This window comes from Carassius auratus, unplaced genomic scaffold, assembly GCF_003368295.1.
Source record: "Carassius auratus strain Wakin unplaced genomic scaffold, ASM336829v1 scaf_tig00035436, whole genome shotgun sequence".
NCBI classification, from domain to species: domain Eukaryota; kingdom Metazoa; phylum Chordata; class Actinopteri; order Cypriniformes; family Cyprinidae; genus Carassius; species Carassius auratus.
The window spans coordinates 25527-47411 of NW_020526229.1; the positions used below are offsets into that span (position 1 = coordinate 25527).

At 35.7% G+C, this 21885-nt stretch overlaps 2 protein-coding genes and 1 long non-coding RNA gene across 6 annotated transcripts; all 3 read right to left on the bottom strand.

The window, feature by feature from the left end:
* Positions 1 to 201: 201 nt before the first annotated feature.
* LOC113081979 (PHD finger protein 20-like protein 1) lies at positions 202 to 11750 on the bottom strand. Of its 4 annotated transcripts, none has more exons than XM_026253881.1 (25): positions 11642 to 11750; positions 11418 to 11509; positions 10530 to 10675; positions 9884 to 10046; positions 9333 to 9428; positions 8462 to 8546; positions 8112 to 8200; positions 7492 to 7663; positions 7176 to 7307; positions 6914 to 6978; positions 6603 to 6828; positions 6371 to 6502; positions 5943 to 6125; positions 5650 to 5709; positions 5224 to 5514; positions 4944 to 5126; positions 4790 to 4846; positions 4602 to 4697; positions 4232 to 4372; positions 3858 to 4042; positions 3578 to 3677; positions 3246 to 3441; positions 2098 to 2341; positions 1843 to 2008; positions 202 to 1577 (listed from the first exon to the last, which is right to left on the bottom strand). In XM_026253881.1, the coding sequence occupies exons 3-25, from the start codon at positions 10610 to 10612 to the stop codon at positions 1435 to 1437; spliced, it is 3288 nt and encodes a 1095-aa protein (XP_026109666.1). In that variant the 5' UTR covers positions 10613 to 10675; positions 11418 to 11509; positions 11642 to 11750; the 3' UTR covers positions 202 to 1434. The 4 variants fall into 4 exon arrangements, with proteins under 4 accessions (XP_026109666.1, XP_026109667.1, XP_026109663.1 ...); XM_026253882.1 differs by having other exon boundaries at positions 7176 to 7304; positions 7492 to 7666; XM_026253878.1 differs by having other exon boundaries at positions 7492 to 7666.
* A 4987-nt stretch (positions 11751 to 16737) lies between these two features.
* On the bottom strand, positions 16738 to 20721 carry LOC113081981 (gamma-aminobutyric acid type B receptor subunit 2-like). Its single transcript, XM_026253884.1, has 7 exons — positions 20693 to 20721; positions 19860 to 19970; positions 19524 to 19748; positions 19146 to 19379; positions 18440 to 18536; positions 17529 to 17607; positions 16738 to 17379 (listed from the first exon to the last, which is right to left on the bottom strand). Exons 2-7 carry the CDS (start codon positions 19905 to 19907, stop codon positions 17235 to 17237), a joined length of 828 nt encoding a protein of 275 aa, XP_026109669.1. The 5' UTR covers positions 19908 to 19970; positions 20693 to 20721; the 3' UTR covers positions 16738 to 17234.
* A 451-nt stretch (positions 20722 to 21172) lies between these two features.
* LOC113081982 (uncharacterized) lies at positions 21173 to 21871 on the bottom strand. Its single transcript, XR_003282389.1, has 3 exons — positions 21776 to 21871; positions 21445 to 21595; positions 21173 to 21314 (listed from the first exon to the last, which is right to left on the bottom strand). It is a non-coding gene; the product is annotated as an uncharacterized LOC113081982 (long non-coding RNA).
* Between the last annotated feature and the right edge of the window lie 14 nt (positions 21872 to 21885).

Below are 21885 nucleotides of genomic sequence, written 5' to 3' on the forward strand. Positions count from 1 at the left end.
AGAGTGCTTCTTTAAGAAGAACCAGCAACGTCAGACATCTGAAAAGCACTTTCAATTAAGCTGTGGGAAGTAACTTCTCTTATTTGGTTACCCCAATACTTTTATAAAGAGGAAAATACATTTTTAACATTTAAAACCTAAAACTTCCTAAATGAACATTATTGCATAAAGGAAGTGTAAACAATGACTATACACCAAAAATGTTGAGAATATTTTTTAATGAAGTTGTACATACAGATAATTACATCAGATCTTTAAATAAAAGCTTTAAATGTACAGCTGGTATTTCTCATCTAAAAGAAACTTCAAGTTTTAAATCTAAATTCTAAAACACTCTTTGTACAGATTAATAGAAATTGAGATTAAACAGGCATTTTCAAGTATTATCCTCTTATGCCTTAGTTTTTCATTGTTTTTCCTTACAGTTATAAAAACTGTTCATACATTTAAAAAAAATGACCTGAACTAAATTGATTTTTTTAATGCATTTACATCCATCTCAGGATTAGCTTACTTCACGGCAGCAACTCTCAAAGTATCAACGTGATAAACAGACCTTAGTGAGAAGAGTCACCTCTTTCTGGACATCCTGGATTAAGTTAGAGTAGTTTGTTTTCATGTGAATCGCTACAGTATACATCAAGACTGTAGAGAAGTGAGTATTAGACAAGTTGATGTGTGAAAACTGTCTGGGTGGTGGTCTAATGAGCTTGTTGGCATTGTGAACCTTTAGTGCCAGTGTATCAGACTGCAAATAAGACCAATCCTGGCTTAAAATGCAAAATCCATTTCAAAAACGTATAAAAATCTGTGCATGTCTGAGAGAAAAAAAAAAAAAAAAAAGAGCAGTTTTTTTTTCTTGGCACGTTAGGGTAAATTTTTAAGTGACAAAAAAACGTTATAACCAAATTTTGTTTCCTCGAACACTAATGAACTCTTAAACATTCTGCTATCAGTGACCCACTTCAGTCAAGTTAAAAAATGTCCTTAAGCTCACAGAGTGGAAATACAGACTAGATTTGCTTTGGGGGTCTAACTGAACTTAATAATAAAAAATAAAAAAAACAAACACAAAAGATTCAATTAGTTAAAACCTAAATTTATGTGTGGTGTTAACCTCTTCAGGTTTTTTTTAAAAATAGATAATCTCTTATTTTAACATTATAATTAATCTGCTATAGTGAGCTCTTCCTGTTTTGGAAAGTAAAATCTTCTTTAAGCAGATACGTTTTGACTCCGCATGAATGCATTGACCTCTTCCTGTTTCACACATTAAGTGTACGTTTTCCTCATGTCATACTTGGTGATGGCCAATGTTTTACTTCACAAAGGGCACATCTGCTGAACAGGAGAATCATGTAGAATAAACCTTCTCACACACGGAGAAACAAGAGGTTGTGTTAGAAGCCCAGAACACACACTGTAATGTGTGTATCACACAGAGCAGAGGGTGCTCATCTGTTGCACTTTCCCCAGGTCTGTCAGAAGCTGTTTGATGCGGCACTTGACCTGTGGCAGTCGGGCCAGGGGATCAGGGGGCTCCAATTCTCCTGTGAAGTCCAACCAACTCTCGAGCACTTCATACAGATAGGGAGAAAAAGAATGAAACCTTTACAAAATATCAAAAATAGATATCTCTGCTTGGATAATTTTTTTTATGGAAAAAGCAAGCAAAATGTTTCTGGTTAAATCTTCACAAAGGATAAAATCATTAGCCATCACAAATCATAAGCAAGTCTTTTAACTTCAACTCAAGCTCATGACGGCATTCTTCTGTGGCACCACAGAAAAGAATTCAACCAGCCCTGGTCAGGTGGCACTTCCCATATTTCTCCCGCTTACCATCAAGCTCTTTCTCAATAAGGTCCATACGGCCAGACAGCTGGTTCTGAACATCCTCTATGTGTGTAAGCAGGTTCATCTGCCACTGGAGACAGTTCCTGGCCTGCTCCTTGGAGCCCAGACTGCTGTCATTCACACAGCCAGTCAGAGCAATGGCACTGCTCACCTGCACAAACCACAAACAGCACAGATTGCAAACTCCATCTCCTAGTCCATATCCTATCCAGATCAGAGATTTAACTGTCCCTCTGTTACCTCTTCTTCCTTTCGGTAAAACTGAGAGGCTGTTTGCATTCCCTGCTCATCCCTTGTGTGTTCGAGGCCTGTACCGGGAGGTTTCTGGTAGCTGTGTTCGCTGGTTATATAAGTTTCAGGGCTTGAGTTCAGGTTGAGGTGCTCTTTAAAATGTAGGCAGTCTGGAACACCACCCATAGGCTGGTCCTCATCAGAGTTCACCCAAGACCGGGCCCACAAGTGCAAACTTGGGTTATGTTTGTTCCTGAGAAAATGTTAAAAGCATATTATTGTTCCTGGATCTTTTCTTCTTCAGTAATATATCAGATGATCAATTTAGAACCTGACAGCTTTGGGAAACAGGCCTAAAACCTCAACTCAACCAATGCACAACCATTGTTACACAAATAAAATTCACTTCAAAATTGGCTAGGCAGTATGGCCAGAAATATTATAATTTTATCCCCGTTATGCAATATCAATATTCATCACAATATTAAATTTACTCATTCTCATTAATTAGTTAGACCTTAAGAATGAATGTAAAAATAACCTGAATAAATCCATTCGATTTTTTCCCTCAAAGGTTCTTAATAAAATAAATGTATGGTTTAAGTTTTGTTTAATACAAAAATACTGATAATTGTTGGATAAATAAAAAAAATCTTGGTTGAATAATATTCATTAAAAAAAATAGTAATATTAAGAACATCTTGGTATACAATAGTAATATACTGTATTTTTATGTTCCCGTGCTTTTATTTTGGGAGTTTGTCCTGAAGATTTTGAACTTTCAGTGTGAATTTATAGGTTTTCTAATATTAAATGGTGAAAAAGCTTGAGAAGTGAATGCTGAGTAAAGATTAAGTTCATGTGGATTGTTCTAATATACTGAGATGTCAGATGCTTGAAACACTGAGTGTTGTGTGTGTTTGCACTGACTGGCTGTTGCCGTGTTTATTTCTGTTGTTATAGGATGTTCGACAAATCCTTATGGAGTAAAAATGTCCACATCTTCTCATTACTTACATTTTATAACACCCTAGCTAAATCCATCTTTGACAATTCCTTTGGAAAAAAATTATAATAGGGAGTATCTTTTTTTTTTTCAACAATGTCACCTAATTTAAATAATTTGGTAGGTTGAGGAAAGGCAAAGCATCTCTTACTGTAAAATATCCATCTTCAGCTGAAGGCCATGGAGCAAGTTTTTAACACTGTAAACATCAGCCAGCAGCTGGTGAGTGGACACGATCTTCTTGGCATTCTGATGCGAGTAGTTCTCTGTGAGGAAGGACAGGCCATACATGTGGCCCTTCTGTAGCCACTCTTTATCATGGCGGTATTTAGCACTCCACCTCTGACCTGAAAAAGAAAAATAGTTTAGTAACAACCCTGGAGCAATTTCAGTTTTATATTTACATAAACCTCATTTCCATTTCAGAAACAGACATTTGACATCTTTAGTAAGCTGGATAAAGTTTTGTTGCAAAGTAGTTACCTGGAGGGTCTCTGCAGATGTAACATATGTAGTGATCGGGGATGCTGTCCTCCAAAAGCCCCATACACACACTGTGCTGCCAACACATACAATCCTCACACTGTACAGAGAGAGAAATGTTATCAGAAAACGATCTATTCTATTCAGACAACAGATTCAAAACAAAGACACCATAAATCAGCACATATAAGATGCTTCTTGCATTAAACTTTGTATTTACAGACAGCATACAAACTACTTTCAAAGCTTAACGGCTGGCATTTACTAAGAGTGATCCTACCTGAATCATGAAGCCGTTTTCTTCATCCATCTCACAGATGCAGCGAACAATTTCATCGCCACCATCATCATCCTCATACTGGAAGTCCTCCATAGTGATCGAGTCTAGATCCTGGTTATACTCATCTCCACTGAACAGCAAACTCTCAGTGGTCGAGTCTTCCAGAAAGTCGATGTCTGACAGGTCTGAGACAGGAAAAGGAAGTAGGACGTGAAATGAGGCTCAACATCACAGCACATCACTGATACCACATTCATGTTGACTTCTATCTATTAGGTACAGAACTTAAAATTTAGTGGCTGGAAGCTACAGCTGAAATGATAACATTATTGGAAAGTAGCTACGAAATTCTGCAAATCAATGAGAGGACTTACTCTCCCCGGAGAGGTCGACGGACAGTATGGCACGAGGGTATTGGAAGGTGCTGTGCTTGAAGGCACTAGAGGAAGAACGATGTAATGGGGAAGACAGTCTATCCAAATAAGCCAACGACATCTCATCCAGGTCTGCATAACCTTTGCACAAAGGTGAGAACAATATGATCCTCGTTTCATAGGGGAACATGTAAGGCAACTCATTATGAACTGAAACAGATGCCTAAAGTGGAATGTGGCACTTTAAGACAGAGTTTAAATTAAAACATTTTAAAAGACATCGTAGTTTTTTTATTTTTAACTCACAGATGTGAGATTTTAAGTACTTCTATACTTGTAAGTAAAAAGACAACCTCAAAACGTATCTTACAGTGCAGCTTTGATTTCTTCTTCTTTTTTTTCTTTTTCTTCTGTTTAATTCGGAAAAAGTCCTTCTCTTTCCTTCTGTCTTTATCCCTCTTTTTCACTACAAGCAGAGAAAGAAATACAAGATATTATGAGAACCTCTTGGTTTAAGAATGTGAAATTGAGATGAAAAAAAAAGTTCAGTAAACTCACCAAACAACTGACATTTATCCTCCAGTTTGAATTTCCTCTCTGTCTTTATACAAAGCCCTGAAGACAAAATAAACATCCATAAGATAAAAGGTCAAATAACATGGAGAAAAAGGAACTCCATCCATCATCTTTACAATCTGACGAAATAGCTCACCATCTAGGTGCTTATCCTTCTTGATAATCTTATCATGGAGATGATCAAACGTGGGAGGTGGTAGGGAGATCTCTGTACTGTCTGAACTTACAGAGGCAGAAGAACGTTTCTTCTTACAGAATTTAGGAGGCCTCACACAGCCAGAACTGTCCATTTGAAGCATGAAGCCCTGAGAGGACAGAGCTAAGCCCCCAAACAGAAAAACAGAATTCAGTTAAAATGTGTAACTGTTAATTCATTAGCCATTTAACTGAAAAAATCCCCACAAATAACAACCTACAGGAAGAAGTAGAGACGGTCCTGCGTCTCTTGTTATCTGGCATATCAGACAAGGTGCTCGTAGGCATGGAAGCAGACGTGGCCCTGGAGCGGCCAACCCTCTCTGGAGAGCAGACTTCGCTGTCCATTTCTTTCTCAGTGTTATGATAGTACTTCAGGTGATAGTCCAGAAGCTTTGCTTTCCGGAATGCTTTAGAGCAGCCAGGGACTTTACACTTAAATTTATTATGGTCCAAATCTATTAAAGACTCATTGGGAGCAGTGGGATCATCAGACTTTTTGGTGTTAATAACTGAAAAGGAAGGGGAAAGCCTTTTTTTACATACTACTATATATTAAAATTAGTAAAGTAGTTCTAATATATATATAAAAATGGACTTTGACATTTTTTAATTTAAGTAAGTGGAAGAGAGGTGAAAATCCATACTTGGCTCTCTGGCGTGTTTGTTGGCTTTAGGAGTCCTGGAAGGAACTTTCTGACCTGGAGCTGAACATAAAATGAGAAGATAATATATAGTACTTACATATCACTAAAGCACAAGCAGCCAAATCATAACAATCATTACCATTAAACAGTCTGCTGTTGATATTTTTCATATATCCTGACATGTGACTTTGCGGTTTACTATAGCAATGCCACAAAGTGTCCTTCAAAAGGTTCAAGTGTCATGGAGAAACATAATAAAGGCATTCAATTCTATGGTTGCATGGCCAACCTACCAGTCACTACAGAGGCCGAGTTCCCTTCAAGAGTTGTTTGATTACTGGACAACACGTCAGTCATCTTGTCCTTCTCAGTGACAGGTGACTCAGCAATGCTAGTGGGAGGAGCTGTGGATGGGCTTCCTGAAGCTGGCTTTTGAGAAGGAGCTTCTGTTTTATCTGCAGTGTTGCTGTCTTCACCTAAAAAAAATAATGATAATAATAATTAACACACACGATTTATACAGATCAGGTATTGATAATCATGCAATTTCAAGACACACTATTCTAGAGTGGTGCTACCGGCATGCATGTATACTACCTTTTAAAAGTATCATGATTATGATTTAAAAGGTCAAATCATATGGACCCCAAACCTTTGAACAGTAATTTTCGAGTGCTTTACAATGGTATAAGTGCTGTTTATGCAAGTTTGTCTCTCTAACCAGCTTTTTGAGAGTCATCTGGAGGAGGGTGAGTGCTTGAGTCCCTCATGTGTGGTGAAGAGGGATACGACTGGTCAGAGCTGGTTGCGAGACGCTGAGATCGTCTCCTTTTCTGGGGGGAATTGGTAGGGGCTATGCAGAAACAGACACATATTATTTTCACATCCATTTAATTTGAAATATCAAGTTTGTTGTAACTGCTGAGAGTTGACAATCTATAAACACTACCAACCAGTGTGTGTGCTGTCTGGGGGTGTGTGTGCAGAACTGGGTGAAGGACTGGGTTCGGGGACTGCGGTTGTGTTCTGATTGCTAGTGGTGGACTCTCCCGAGTCATGTTTGACTCTTCTTGAGCGAGACTTGCACAGAGATGAGCTAGAGGGGGGTGCTGGAGTTTTTTGACAACTGACGGACTGGGATCTCTCATCATCAGGACTAGTCTCTGCACCTGACACTTTCTGATGGGTGGAGAAGCAAACATGACACAATGGGTCTATGAAAGTGATCATCATGTTGATAACAGTACGTCAGTTTCATCTTTACCTGCTGTGATGTCACTGGAAGCTCTTTTGACTCAGCTTTGCATTCAGACTCAGAGTCAGCACATCCTTGATGATTAGATAGGAAAATCACACACAAAACATCATAGCCATTACCCACAGCAGAATTAACGTCACGGTTTATTTCAAAAATATAGAGCCCATGATGAATCTGACTATTAAAGATTAATTCAGAAGAGTGGATCTCAAAATTTTTGACTCTAAGGCCCTCATTGTCCAATATTTTAAGGACCCATGACATTTACCTGCCCCCTTGTTGAGACGCGTCCTTTTACTGCTGCACAAGTTGCCTTGTCTTTTGCTCCTCCTCTTTGCTGTAGCTAGTTCAAGCTCCTCAGAAGCTGGCTTACTGTCCTCCTCTTCTGAGTCCAGTTCTGCTGCATAAAGCAAGAAACGGACACATGTGGATGCTCAATATGAACAAAGTGCTGATTTAAGATAAGTCTCCATTCAAATGACAAAGGTTTATGAAAAACATAACTGAACACAGATCGGTAGGCAAGAACTTCACTGTAAAACATCCAGAAATTCAATGGGCAAGAAAAGAGAAAAATCATATACCAAGTTTTTCTGATTGGCTATCATCATCATCTTCCTCATCGTCAAGCTCTTCATCTGACTGCTGTTCCCTCCTGTCTTCTCGGTCTTTGTTGCTGTTGGCGCTGGTACGTGGTCTGTTCCCTCCTTTATTCTTGGCTGCAGCTGAAGCAGCCTTCACCAGAGCGATCCAGTCCTGCTTGAACACAAACCAATACACTATCAGTCACATCTGACGGAGACCGGTCACAAACACACCTCTGACCATGGCTAACATGCAAAACAAACAAACAAAAAAACGTAAAGCTATTAATAAAGTAGTAAAGGTAACTGAGGAGGTAGAATAAAGCGATTGAGCATCTCTGAGCTGCCTGACTGGCACAGAGATGCGACTGTAAGCTGTGTAGACCAGCTGCTTGTGTCTTCAAATAATATTCAGGATTGAGCCCTGCATTTTACCTTCTGAAAGAGAGGGAGAGGTAAAGGACAATACTATAGAGGGCCACACTGAAATACACAATTATATATAAAACATGCTCAAAAATAATCAAGCTGTGAAAAACAAATCTATTAAATATCAGGAGAATAACTGTTAAAAAAAAGGAACTGATGAGGACTAAATAAAGTCACTTTAATAAACTTACTTGTCCTTTTGCATCTTCTGGCATGGACTTGATATGGATTCTTTTCACGCAGCGAATGACTCCATCATAAAATTGTACAGTGTAAGTGCCTAAAGTACCAAAAAAACAAAAAAAACCACAGCAAATACATTAGAATCTTTAGATTTTATTCAAAAAAATGTTTAACGTTTGTTTAGCCTAGAGATGCATTTGGCTAAATCCTATACATTCAAAAATAGCATTTGAGAACACTTTTTCTTATGCAAAGAAAAACAGACTCACTTTAACAATGATAATCACACTTAAGGTTTTTTTTTTTGCACGCTGACAGAAAAATTATGTTTCCTGAAGGATGAGCAAGGTGGTCTTACCTTCCTTGTTGATGCTTTCAATCTTGGCAGGGTAGTAGCGGCAATCTGTCCATCGGGCAAGCACCTCCTCACCATCTCTCAATTCCTAAAGATAAAATAAAAACAAAATAGACATGCAATTAATTAGTCAAAAAAAACTCAGACTACTTCAGCCAAGCCTGTTTTGAAGATATGGGATGTTCTGTGATCGTTAAAGTGAATTGTTAGAGCAGAATAAACTGTGATGAACACACCACAAACCTTTGATAATTTCATGAAGCACTTGCCAAGCTGATTATAGTAGTTTAACATCCACACAGATACGTTGAAATACTAGTTTAAATTAAATTCAAGAAAACCACAGAAGCCTAAATTGTATTTATAGATTCTTAAATATATTTTATCTACTATATTTCTATACATCAGAAAGGAAAGCTTTCTTTCAACATACTACAGTTCAAAAGTGTGGGGTCACTATTTTTTTTTAATTTTTCTATTCAACAAAGTATCCTGAAATAACATGCCACTGTCTCCACAAAACTATTATGCATCAATACAGTTTTCAACAATGATATTAATAATAAGGGCTTCCTAAGCAGCTTTTACAATTTGAAATATTAAAATAGAAAAGTTGATTTTGAATTGTAAAAACGTTTCACAATATTACCGGTATTCCTGTTTTTTTTTGACTGAATAATAGATGAACCATGAGAGCGTTCATACAAAATCTTACAAAAACGTAACTTTTGTACAATAGTTTAAGTGTAACAACACCTCTATAGATACATATAAAAAGGTTTTGGCTATGTAGATGGAGGAAAACCCCAAACAATGATGGGACAAGCAGTTTGAGAGAGACAGATCAAGGAAGACGGGCAATTGAGGTATGTACTTGTCTCTGCTGGGGTAAGTCTTTTTGGTCCTCTGTGCTCTCTGTACTTCCAGGAAGCTCACGGAGACGAGATGCTCTCATCTCGCCGAGTCTCTCCTGGCAGAAACGTTTATAAGACAAAAATTAATCAATCATTCATCTCATTAAAGAATGAGATTTTCTTTTATTTCATTTCATTTGAGTGGCTGAAAACATCAATAAAGTTTATTTTAGCAGCTTCATTCGACATACAGTGGGTATAGAAAAGATACACCCCCCTTTAAAATAATCATGTTTTCAAAATGTATTTTCTGACATGCTGGTGTTATATCTTTCACTTAGATGTTATAAGTTGCACTGAATGAATACAGCTGGGTAAAACAAAAACTGTGCCCTTCTTCATTTCAGGCTGTAAAGCAACCAAATGTGATTATTTAAAGGGGGTGATTCTTTTCTATACCTGGTGTATATACTCTAACAGCCAACAAAGTTTCCTGCATTACTCATGCATTTCATGTCATCCTAGATATTTCAGACCATAAGCATGTCTGAAAAGAGGAAATACTGCAAACCTCCTCTTCTTTGAGACCCTCTTTGTGGAGTGGCGGTCTTTCTAATGGCCGAAGTCTGTTGCTGTCCCAGAGAATCCATTCATCGTACCGATGGCTCCAACGGTCAAAATGTACAAGCATCTTTCCTTCATCGTAATCAATCTTCTCGATACGTGAAGGGTACCTGCAAAGCAACCACTCACCATGGATCAAGGATATATGAATAACAACAAAACAAACCACAAACCACATGTTTAATAATGGCCCATTAAACAAACTATTCGTAAAGAAAGTGACACAGACTAATGTTTAAGTGTAACTCTTAATTGTTTTAGATGAGACTAAATTAATCAAGTGAGTATTTGCAAACTGTAACAATTTTATAACACATGGGATTTTAATATTTTAGATGCCCCAAATATAATGATCCATATATGCAACCACCCTAAAAAAAAAAAAGCATTTTCATTTTCACTCATTTCCTACAAAATTCCATACACTTAATTTAATGTTTATTAAAAAATGTTTTATTACATTTTCAGTTTTTCTTACAAAAATGTCACACTCCCCCAAGCACTCCCTTGAAGCCACAGTGCGGACCACAATTTAAAACAAGTAGCGGTGATTGTATTGCATTTTTAAATGATCCTACAAAATTAATTCATACCATTTTTGCAGGTAGTCCTGGGCCTCGATCCTGGCGCCAACCTCAAAAGTGATCCCTGGTCGATTTGGAGGTTTCTTGCTCATTTTGAGTATAGTCTTACCAGGTCTTTCTCAAGACACAAATGCTCTCCCGTCCTGTGGATGGACCTATAAACGTAAAGAAATGATCTCTGATCTATATTGCATGGACAAACGCTTAACATGTTATTAATACCAAATTTATATTAAAAAGGACAAACATTTGACTATTTAATCCTGAATTGCATTTGCATAGCTGGTATTTGTAAATGCACCAATACACATGCACGATTTCATTCAAGCTGACTCAGGAACATATGCTCAACTATTTTACCAGCTTGCAGAATCTACCCTAAACCAGGCCTTTCACCAACCTACTGTATTCTGATACCCTCCAATCAGGGACACCAAGATATTTTCCTAAATTTACACACGCTGACGTGTCACGAAGTAGAACTATTACATGCAAACAACAGAAATCAAGTAGATACATCAAAGTTTACGGAAAGGCGTTCATAGAGGACAGTGGCTAACTGAGCTAATCAGCTACTTCACTTATGACAGACTAGCGCACAAATTAAACCGCTATGACAAAAACTGGTTATACTGTAAAGAAAACGTAACCTTCTAAAGAACCCAGATGCAAATTAAATAGTGAAAACACATAAACATATAAAGAGAGGGTATCTTAGCTGACTGTTTTCAGTGGATTATCACAACATTAGCTTGCTAATGCTAGATACTGGCTAACGAGTTTCTCAAATTTCATGCAGTATAAATACGATTGTCAAGTCTTTTCTTAAAAGGCAACTAAACTCGTGAGAATAAACATTACATCTCGTGATTTTAAAAATGAAACTTCAAGTCAAACCTCTCATTGTCCAGTTAGCACAGCACATCAGAGCTAGCCAAGCAGCTAATGCTGTACCAGCTGACTAGCTAAACCGTTCCGAGGGGATAAAACTATGTGCAAAAAAAGAGAGAGAAAAAAACAAACAGATGACAGGCAAGTTTTTATCTTTGTTGAAACGACTCGAAGAATGACAGTTGCTTTCTGATGACCGCTATGGCTATACGCGTGACATATAGATTTACCTTTGCAAATTCATTGAGAGAATGACAATTAATTCCTATAGTGTATTGTATTCACTCTAGCTCTGTTACTTTTACCCAAACTGGACGTGCACGCGCACGCACGCGACGCACAAAATGCCTGAAGGCACGAGCGCTGCAGACGGACACGTGACCTTTTATCAGACGCTTTGTGTCTTGTTTGTTTTGTTTGTAAAATCGACCATCTGCCTCTGCTATGGTGCGAAATGTCGTATTTGTGTTAAATCCTCTGTTTTGCGACTGTGCAATTCCTTTAAATCAAAGTATTTGGATAAATTATAAGTTTACATGAATTGGTCAAAATGTCCAAGGGCTAAACATAAACATGTCTCTCTTATTCAGAAAATGCAATTGTTTTTAATCAAAAACAGTTTTCATTGTGCTCTCTTTTCTTTTGTCCATATTTGAAACAAAATCTTAACTATATACACATCTATACACGTTAATGTTTTTAAATTAATGTAGTTAAAATATATAATATACTGTATTTATTCTATATTAATGACAAATCTTTTTATGCTTTAAAAAACATATTATAAGTCATTTATAGATTCTATAAAAGTATATAAAAGTACTTGCCACAGGTTTAAATAATGTTGAAATAGTGTTATGAGATAGCATTCTGTTAAATGGAATGATTCTGTTTATCTCCCTTAATAACACATTAGCTGAAGCATCATCGTCCTGAAGGACATCTTTTCTGAAGGAGGGCATCTTCTCCCTTCTTACACTTTAAATATTGCACAGCCTTTTCCATTTTGCATTTAAGACTCATGGATAAAACTGAAGGACACACGAACCTCTGTCACCATCTGCAGCTCAGCAGCTTTATTTGTTCATTTATATATTTATTTAATCGTGATGATGATAAACCTGTTTGAAACTTTAAGATATATTGTTTTTCACAATAAAATGTCAAAACATGACGGAGGCTACAGTAAAATAAAACATTTAAAGATTATAATGTATCACTTTTTACATTTTTTCAAATTGTTCAAATTCAAGTTGATAACAAAAAAAGTTGAAGTAAAACTCTTTTCATGAAACATGAACATTTACACTGTAGCAAATTTAATCATCCAACATCCTGTTGACTGCATTATGGCAGTTATTAAACGTTTGGATGATAAATTCTGTTCACAGAAAGCAAAAGGCATGGCATAACAAGTGAGGTAAGGATAATTATTAGGCGCTGTATATTTAAAAATAGCCAGCTTCTTTGGCAAACTTATTTGACTGTTTACACAAACTCCATCTACCATCATTCAGATATTTTACTTTCAGCACAGCACATCACTTCTAGATAAAATCTCTTTTTCTTTTTCTTTTTATATACAATGCACATTTTTTAATATTAAGCCTAAAATGTGTTTTAATGTCACTATTGATGAAGATTGTATGATCTTTGAATAATATCGGTCTTAAAATGCAAGATATGTGAAGTGTACCTGAAGTATACTTGCAATAGCTCCACTTAAGCAAAATCAAATATACATCAGTATATCTTTATTTGGACTTCAGAACTACTTTCGCACAATTTAAGTGCATTAAGTGCTAAATTATTTGTTCCAGTTTAGCAGACTTTAAGTATACCAGTTTAATATGCTAAAAGTACAATTGTTTACATAAGTACATAAAAAATGTAAATCTATTTGTAGTATAATTAGCATGAAATAAATGCACTTCAAATATATTTAAGTATATTTAGGGTTAATACATTGAAACACAATCATACATTTAAAAGATAATTAAGAAACACAACAGTGTAACAATTAAGAATGCATTATTACATTTATTATTATTATTATTTAAAGTATTAAAAGTGATGCTTTCTTCACATACAACATACTAACATAATTGTTTTTAATTTAACGACCCATCATCCGGTCGGCTGCATCATGGCAGTTATCAAACAAAAGTTTGTAATTTGTTCCTCCGGCCTTCACAAAATCTGACACTGTCTTGCTCCCCCGAAAATCTTTTGTCTCAACAATCTGTCAAAAAAATAATAAAAATAACAATATTAATAAATGAACAGACCAAAATTATGAAGTTAAGTGAAATTGAGAGTACTGTAAATTTTATTGAAACATTTCTAATTAAGTCTTATTTTAAAAACATAGGCTTTTATATGCACATACACAAGGATAAAGTAATGTCCCTCATCTTTCAAAAATACTTGCCTTCCAGTTACTGCTTATATGACGGGCAGCCACAACAACAGTCTGGGTTGAGATGCCATAGCCGTCTCCTTTATGGACCAGCCATTTAGTCCCGTCTTCTAGAGTAACTCTAAAAGACCAGCAGATGAAAACTGTAAGATTCAAAACACTCACTCCCCTAAATATACAAATGTGATGTATTCACCATGATGCATATAACACAAAATAAAATGATAAAACTGTTGATTATAACTTGATTTTACCTGACTCCAGAGTGGCTAAGTTTGCCTAATTGGAAAGACATCCCCTCCAGAGGCCTGGTCATCCTCTCTGCCATGAAAACTTTGGAGTTGTATAGCTTTCTTAGGTCAGACATTTTGGAAAGGTCATAACTGTAAGAGTTTCCTTTCCCTGAGGATATTAACATGATATTAACATGAGGGAAAAAGATCATTTTAAAATGGTTTAAGGCTAAGAAAACAAGTTTAATCCATATACTTGTTAGTTATTTAAATTAAAATAAAACAAATAAAAACATTGGTGCAGACAATGTAGTGGAAGTCATGCTAAGCAAAGTGATAATGAACAAGATTTGTAAATGTACCATTGCCCCATGAGGATTCAGCCAGCATGACCACTGTGGACAGGAGAAGCAGACCCAGTGCAGTCTTGAAGGACATCATAGTTCACTGCAAACTAAAACTTTGGAATGTCTGGAAGTTTGCTACCAGAGGAATTTTATACTTTTTTGAGCCTGTGATCCTCCCCTTTTCGAAATGCTTGCTTCACTGCTGATTTCACCTAAACAAACATGACATGTCCACACAGTGTTCTGGGAAATAGCAGGATTGCACAATTTTGGTTTAATAGATTGTTTTTAGAGTTCTATAACTGTGCTGAAGTTTTGAATCTCAAAGAGGCCGCATGTTTCTGCTGGTAAATGGAAAGCAGGAAAAGCCAGAATTGCATAACCAAATCATTTAAAAAAAAAAAAGAACATTGAAAACAGAAATAATTCTTACTGTTTAGTAGAATGGTTTTGTTAAGTACTGGCTTTTAATAATCCGTTTTTTTATTGTATACTATGTGTGTGTTTGTGTGTGTATATATATATATATATCATTATAGTCTTTCAATGAAAAAAACTAAAAAAAAAGAAAAAAAAAGAAACAAGCAACCGATCCTGCCTTGTTATCTTCCCAAAAAAGGAATATTCTGTCATAATTTACTCATTCTTGTGCGGTTACAAACATGCATGACTTTCTTTATATATATATATGTGTGTGTGTGTGTGTGTGTGTGTGTGTGTGTGTGTGTGTGTGTGTGTGTGTGTGTGTGTACTATGACATCGCTGAAATATGGTCTTTTTGCAACAGAAATAATAAACTTTTTGTTAATCACGTCTAAACAAGTAAACTGTATTTGCCAATTTCTGATGAAAATGTGTTATATCGCATGTTTTTTTCCTTTAGCAACTGTCATGTAGAGTAAAAAACCACTTCCTGTCATTTACAACAAGATCATGTTTACTTTCAGTTTTCTAATTACTTTCACTTTGAATCATTATAGTCTTTCAGTGAAAAAAAAAAACAAAAAAAAAAAAACAAAAAAAAAAAAACAAGCATCCGATCCTGCCTTGTTATAAACACTTTAAACAGACAGTCTTCCCAAAAAAAGGAATATTCTGTCATAATTTACTCATTCTTGTGCGGTTACAAACCTGCATGGCTTTCTTTCTTCTGCAGAATGTTGACTGTTTTTGTCCATACAGTGAAAGTCAGTTTATAACAACCCTGAACACATTACCTTTTACTGTATGTATGTATGTATATATATATATATATATATATATATATATATATATATATATATATATATATATATATATATATATATATATATAAATGTTTTGTTGTTTTGTGTTGAACATAGGAAAGAAAGTCTGTAACACGTTATTTTAAGGACCCAGTTCTCACTATTAACTAGTAGCTTATTAGCAAGCATATTACTTTAATATTGGGTGTTTATTAGTACTTATTAGGCCTTACTCTTCATGACCATATTCTAAATCCTTTAACCCAAACCCATACCTAAACTCAACAACTACCTATTCAATGTTAATAAGCAGCAAATTAGGAGTTTATTGGAGGAAAACTATTAGTTAATAGCGAATATGTGTTCCCTATTCCTGTAGCTCAACTGGTAGCAAGCAAGCAAGTGGAAGGTTGGGGGTTTGATTCCCCGGGAACACATGATATGTAAAAATTGATAGCCTGAATACACTGTAAGTCGCTTTGGATAAAAGCATCTGCTAAATGCATTAATTTAATTTAATTTAATTTAATTTAATTTAATTTAATTTAATTTAATTTAATTTAATTTAATTTAATTTAATTTAATTTAATTTAATTTAATTTAATTTAATTTAGGTTTAGAATGGCATTGTTAGAAACTCAGAAGTGAAGACCAGGAGACTCTTGGGGATCTTCAGTATGACTTCTTTGTTGAGAATGTGTTGTGTGGCACTGCAGTCATCAAAAAGTCTAACTAAGGCAGTGATACATTGTATTTTACATATATTTATGAGCAGTGCTTATACATAGCACCTGAGTGACAACCTTAAAGCATTGAAATCATGTATTCAGGTAGAGCAACCTGCCCCATTTCACCAGTACCAATCCAATCATCATAATAATTCAAAGACTGGGGCAGGGACATTAAGATATAAGTCCTAAAAACCAATAACTTCTTTATAAGATTCCTGAAAAATCATTCCATTACACCAAAGGATCTTGCTGGCAAATTAACAAACTATTTAGGGCATACATGTTCCTTATGCCACTCATCTATAGTGCTATCCAAATGCCCGCTGTACAGTCTTTGAAACAGTTTCAGAAAGTCAGATCTCTCGACCACAACCACAGAGCTTTTAACGAGTCTTACTCTTATATAGTGACGAAGGTGTGAATTTCACTTGCATAAAAGTCAGCAGTGATCACTTTCAGTTTTAGTCTGTACACCTCTTGACCTTAAGAACACAGACAATAAAGAATGGGTAGCACACTTCAGTGCACTGCATTGTGTAACATAGTACAAAAAAACAAAACAAAAACAAAAAAAAAGTGCATAGTACATAGTTTTGGATTCAGTCACTCTCAAAGGTTTCCTCAATGTTTTAGAAATACACATGACATGAGACATATTTGTCTGTTCTGTTCTTAAAATATAATCAGGACATTAAAAAGCAGCTTTCTTTTTAAACCTTAAAATATTTCAATTTTTACATTTAAATTATAATTGTGAGTTTCATTACAGGTTAACAGATATACTGCATATATAAAATATATACAGGTAATTTTGAAATATTATATATGCTTATTTTGTCTCCTAGTGTACAGTAAACCACAATCCTGTCACCAGCACTCCATATGTCCTGGCACTGGCGTATATTGAGGGCTTTCAAAAGGGCTATTCAGAGGACTGGATTCCACTCCTCCAATGGAGGGCAGATAGGCATGATGTAGGATGGGTAACTGCAGAGACAGCCTGCGCTGAATGCTGTGGAAGCAACAGATGCAGTAAATGAAGTGATCTGGAATTTTAAGAAAATTCTTTTCAAAACAAACTATAAGAAATCTGCAGATTATTGCACACGTTTAAATTCCTGTTCACTATTAAAAGGATTGATAACTATATATGAAACGCACTGTTCAGGGGAGTTAATGTCCTCCAGCAGTCTCCTGTTACAGTTGGAGCTTTCAGGGAGAGTGCGACATTTCTCTTTGACTGGAAAGACAGACAGAATAACAGTCAAAACTATTTCTGAATGATGCTAAACCTTCTGAATACACATTTGATAAATAAAGAAGAAAAAAATAATAATCAGTAGAGTGAAATTATGCAATCAATCTCTGGAGGTATAACACAATTATTATACTCAATGTTTTATTTTCAATGATTGAATGAGAATGAGCCTGTGAGGGATACACTTATAATGACACACATTGTGTAAATGTCCTAGATCATAATTTTCAAAGCTATTCATGGAGCTTCTCTTTACTGAAAGATTTTTTTCCCCCTTTTTTCTTCAGAAACATGTTTTGTCAGCTGAACAGTCAGTGGGTTGTTAAAAAAAGTCCATTGAACACACCATCATTTTATCCTAACAGCCTTGTTTTCATTCCTGTCAAAATATTAAACATCACAGTTTGATGATAATGTTTTCATGTTAGGTTAATGTTATGGTAGACCGTAAAAAAAAAAAATTAATAAAAAATAATTTGTGCCTGAATTGATTTTTACGTTACATTATTCATTTAGCTGATGCTTTTATCCAAAGCAAGTTACAATTGCTATATACTGTATGTCAGAGGTCGCACCACCTCTGGAGCAACTAGGAGTTAAGTGTCTTGCTCAGGGACACATTGGTGTCTTACAGTGGATTCAAACCCAGGTCTCTCACACCAAAGGCATGTGTCTTATCCACTGTGCCATCAACATTTTAGAAGATCATGAGATACCAAAGTGTTCTGCATTTATGTGAAGTGCCTTAAAACATCAACCCTTAAATACAGTGTTTCCTGCATTTACACAGAGGCGCTCACAACCATTCTTCTACCTGCTTTGTGCACAAAACTTCTGATGATGACATTCTCCACAACATGAGCGCTCAGTTCATGCAGTTGCCTGGTTAAATCCTCCAGTTCTGAATCCAGCTGCAAGAAATCTCAATAAATATGAATATTGACAACAACATAAAAATGAGTGTGTCACCCTTCTTGATTGTGCTATTGTGCTATATGCAGTGTTGGGCAATGTTACTTTTAAAAGTAGTGCATTAGAATATTGTGTCACTCCCCATAAATTTACTTATTTACTTTCATTGGAAACTAATGGTGTGATGTTACTCTTGTATTACTTTTTCTCATTTGCTTATTAGTCTGATTGCATTGGTTCATCGAGTTCTAAGACATTAGTTAAATAAAATGGGAAGAAATACCAAGCCTCAAACCCATGACCTTTGGGTTTCAAGTCAGACTCTCTTACCATAAGGCCATGACTGCCCCGTTACATAATCTGATTATGTAGCTCACATATTTGTAATGTGTAACCGACAAAACTGGAACAAATCTATATGTATTTTGAAGTATTGTTCTATATTGTTATTGGCTTCTTCTTGCCTGGTTTGTCTTGTTTTATCTCGAGTTTGAGTTTGTTTGGTTGGAGTGACATTGAATCGGATTTTCAAATGATCAAATCCGATGTGGTTATAAATCAAGTATCTACGACGTAAGTAAATGTATTCTTGCAAAAAAGCTTCTCACTTCATTGATGTGCCATACGAGGTGTACGTTTTCTGACAGTAGAATGTCCAGACTAGACGAGACGTTCTGTGTCATGTCAGTCACGCAGACAGATGCTCCTGTGTCGTTCTGCTCCATAATGTTCCTCTCATCATTGTATAGTCCACTCTCCTTTTCTAATTCGCTATGCCACTGTGTGAGGTGGAACCTCCTCGACAAGAATTCAGGATCAGGACCCATCCTTATTATAATAATCTGCAGGTTTATAAATATCTAATTAAATTAGAATATGATATACAAATGACATACAAATATCAAAATTGCAACTTTAAAAATGATAATTTCTTAAGAAATCACTACATGTTTGAATAGCATTTTCAGTTAATATGCACCTCATACCTTTGGAATAAACACCATACAAAGAGTGCTACAGCAGCATGTGATGATCACAAGGGTCGCAATGCAGAACTGCACATTTGGCTGGTCCTGCCACAGCATGGATGCACATGTACCAATCAGAATCACTGGGACTGACACAAACACACTGATTCGGATACTCCTGCTGTCATTTACGGCAGGGATGTTCATGTGGCGTGTGATCCATGCCAGGAAACATGTACTCAGCTGGACGGGAGACAAGGACATGTGTAAAAAAAATTTGATTCATTTGCCATCTGTTTCATTATTGCTATATAATTGACCACTGTTTGATATGTTTTTAATCTTATCCCATACCAGGATTATCCCCTTATAGACGTAGAATGCAGTCATCCAGAAACCCATGTATGTGTTTTCACATCGCTCTGAAAAGGGCTGAATAAAAAAATCTTGCCCATGAGGATCAGCCTAAAACAAAAAGAGAAAAATACTGACACAAAAATCACCCCAGGTTCAAAAGCGTATACATTTCACTGTGGATTTCCAGGTGAAAATAACACTGGAAACTGTAATAAAACCGTAACTATTCATTGATAATGATAATCTGCCCCAGTAATCATAATTTGAGTAAACAAAGTTGTTGGTGTTTTACATATTCTTTCAGAATACTACAGCAAAATGAATTCCCACAAATTATGATTACCGAGGCAGATTATCAATGAATAAGGGCTTGTGGTTGTGGTTTCAAAAATACTTTGTTATGATCTCATATATTAGACTCTTTCCCTTTTGTGTTGCAATGAAGAAAGGGTAAACACTTTAGTATAGGGTCCAATTCATACCAATAACTACTTGCTTATTAGCAATGTCTATTATTAACATATTGGCTGTTTATTAGTGCTTATAAAGTACATATAATGCATGACATCTATAATCCTACCCAATACCCTAAATTTAACAATATCTTATATAACTATTAATAAGCAGCAAATAAGGGGTCAATTGAGGCAAGTCATAGTTAATGCTTAGTTAATAGTGAGTATTGGACCCTAAAATAAAGTGTGACCGGAAGAAAGACATCACACATATTTGGAGTAAATGATAGATAGATGATCTCTTCATGAATGCTTGTACATTGAATTCTTGGCTCCATGAGAGATTTGGAAAATGCGTTTTTTCTTGTTACTCACCACTATATGATACTCCTTCACTGTTCTTCTCAAAGGATCCAAAATTTGCTGACCAAATTAATAAACTCAGGTCAATTAACAAAAGAAACATAACCAGGAGAACCGGCCCATAGTTCTTCATGGCCTGAAGGAAAGTCAAGAAAAAAAGACAAGAAAGCACACGCTGTAACAATTAATAATAGAAATTAATTATTTTCAAATAAAATTTTTAATAGTAAGAACAAATACTATCACATTCGTACCTTTTTTTCACTGCTGTGGTTTTTGAATAATGAATGAATTTGTCCATGTTTTTGCAAAACATTGCCCCCAAAAGCTTGCTGTACATCCAATAGATAAACATGATCATTTGCACCTATGAAAAATGCCACAGATCATACATATACTGCATATAATCCCATAACAGATCTCAACATAAATATCACCTACTTCTAAAAAGAGCTATCTGAATAACAACTGTAACAATATTCTTACTGCATAAGTACTTACAGAGCAAGAAACGTCAAACACTCTGTCGGAAACATAAGACCCATCTAGTCCCATGAAGAAAATGGAGGAATAAGACAACACAGCGCCAAAAATAATCAAAGCGTTCATAAAAGGTCTTGACATGCTAATGGCCCTGTGAATGACAAAAAAGACGAGAATACAACAGATCTATAACCATGGTTTATAAGAAATGTGTTTAGCACTGTTGAAAGAAAGACCTAATAAATACACATTCAAGATTATAAACCAAACACACAACTTACCAATGATTGCGGTGTTTCACACTGAAGACCAGGAAACTACAAGCTGTAAAAATTCCCAAGAAATTTAGAAACGCCACAATACCGTAGAGAAATATATTGATGCGTTTCTTGTGAGGGTACACATTGGTTCGGTCCTTTGTGGGTTTATCCCCTGTTGAAGGCAAATGCATGTGTTTGTTTTATATAGCAGATACTGGGTGTTTTAAATTTTTTACACACTTTCACAGGCACATTTTCAGCATGCGAGTCAGACATATATGTCATTATCCTGCACACATTCCTCATAAGGCCTGCTAAAATGCATATCATTATATTTCTATAAGAGTCTTACTTTGAAATCTGATTGGACTGATGAACTCTAGTTCGTCTGTAATGGCACTATATTTTTCAATATTGACAGCCATTCCATCTATGGAGGGAAAAAAACCCAGCTTGCAATAA

Coding starts and splice junctions, on each gene's coding strand:
- LOC113081979 (XM_026253878.1), bottom strand. CDS start 10,612: ATGAGCAAGAAACCTCCAAATCGACCAGGGATCACTTTTGAGGTTGGC. Junction 4,043..4,231: donor CGTCGACCTCTCCGGGGAGA/GTAAGTCCTCTC, acceptor TTCCTGTCTCAG/ACCTGTCAGACATCGACTTT. Junction 2,009..2,097: donor TTTACCGAAAGGAAGAAGAG/GTAACAGAGGGA, acceptor TGGTTTGTGCAG/GTGAGCAGTGCCATTGCTCT.
- LOC113081981 (XM_026253884.1), bottom strand. CDS start 19,907: ATGGGTTTCTGGATGACTGCATTCTACGTCTATAAGGGGATAATCCTG. Junction 19,749..19,859: donor TCTATAAGGGGATAATCCTG/GTATGGGATAAG, acceptor TCTCCCGTCCAG/CTGAGTACATGTTTCCTGGC. Junction 17,380..17,528: donor GACATTAACTCCCCTGAACA/GTGCGTTTCATA, acceptor TTGCTTCCACAG/CATTCAGCGCAGGCTGTCTC.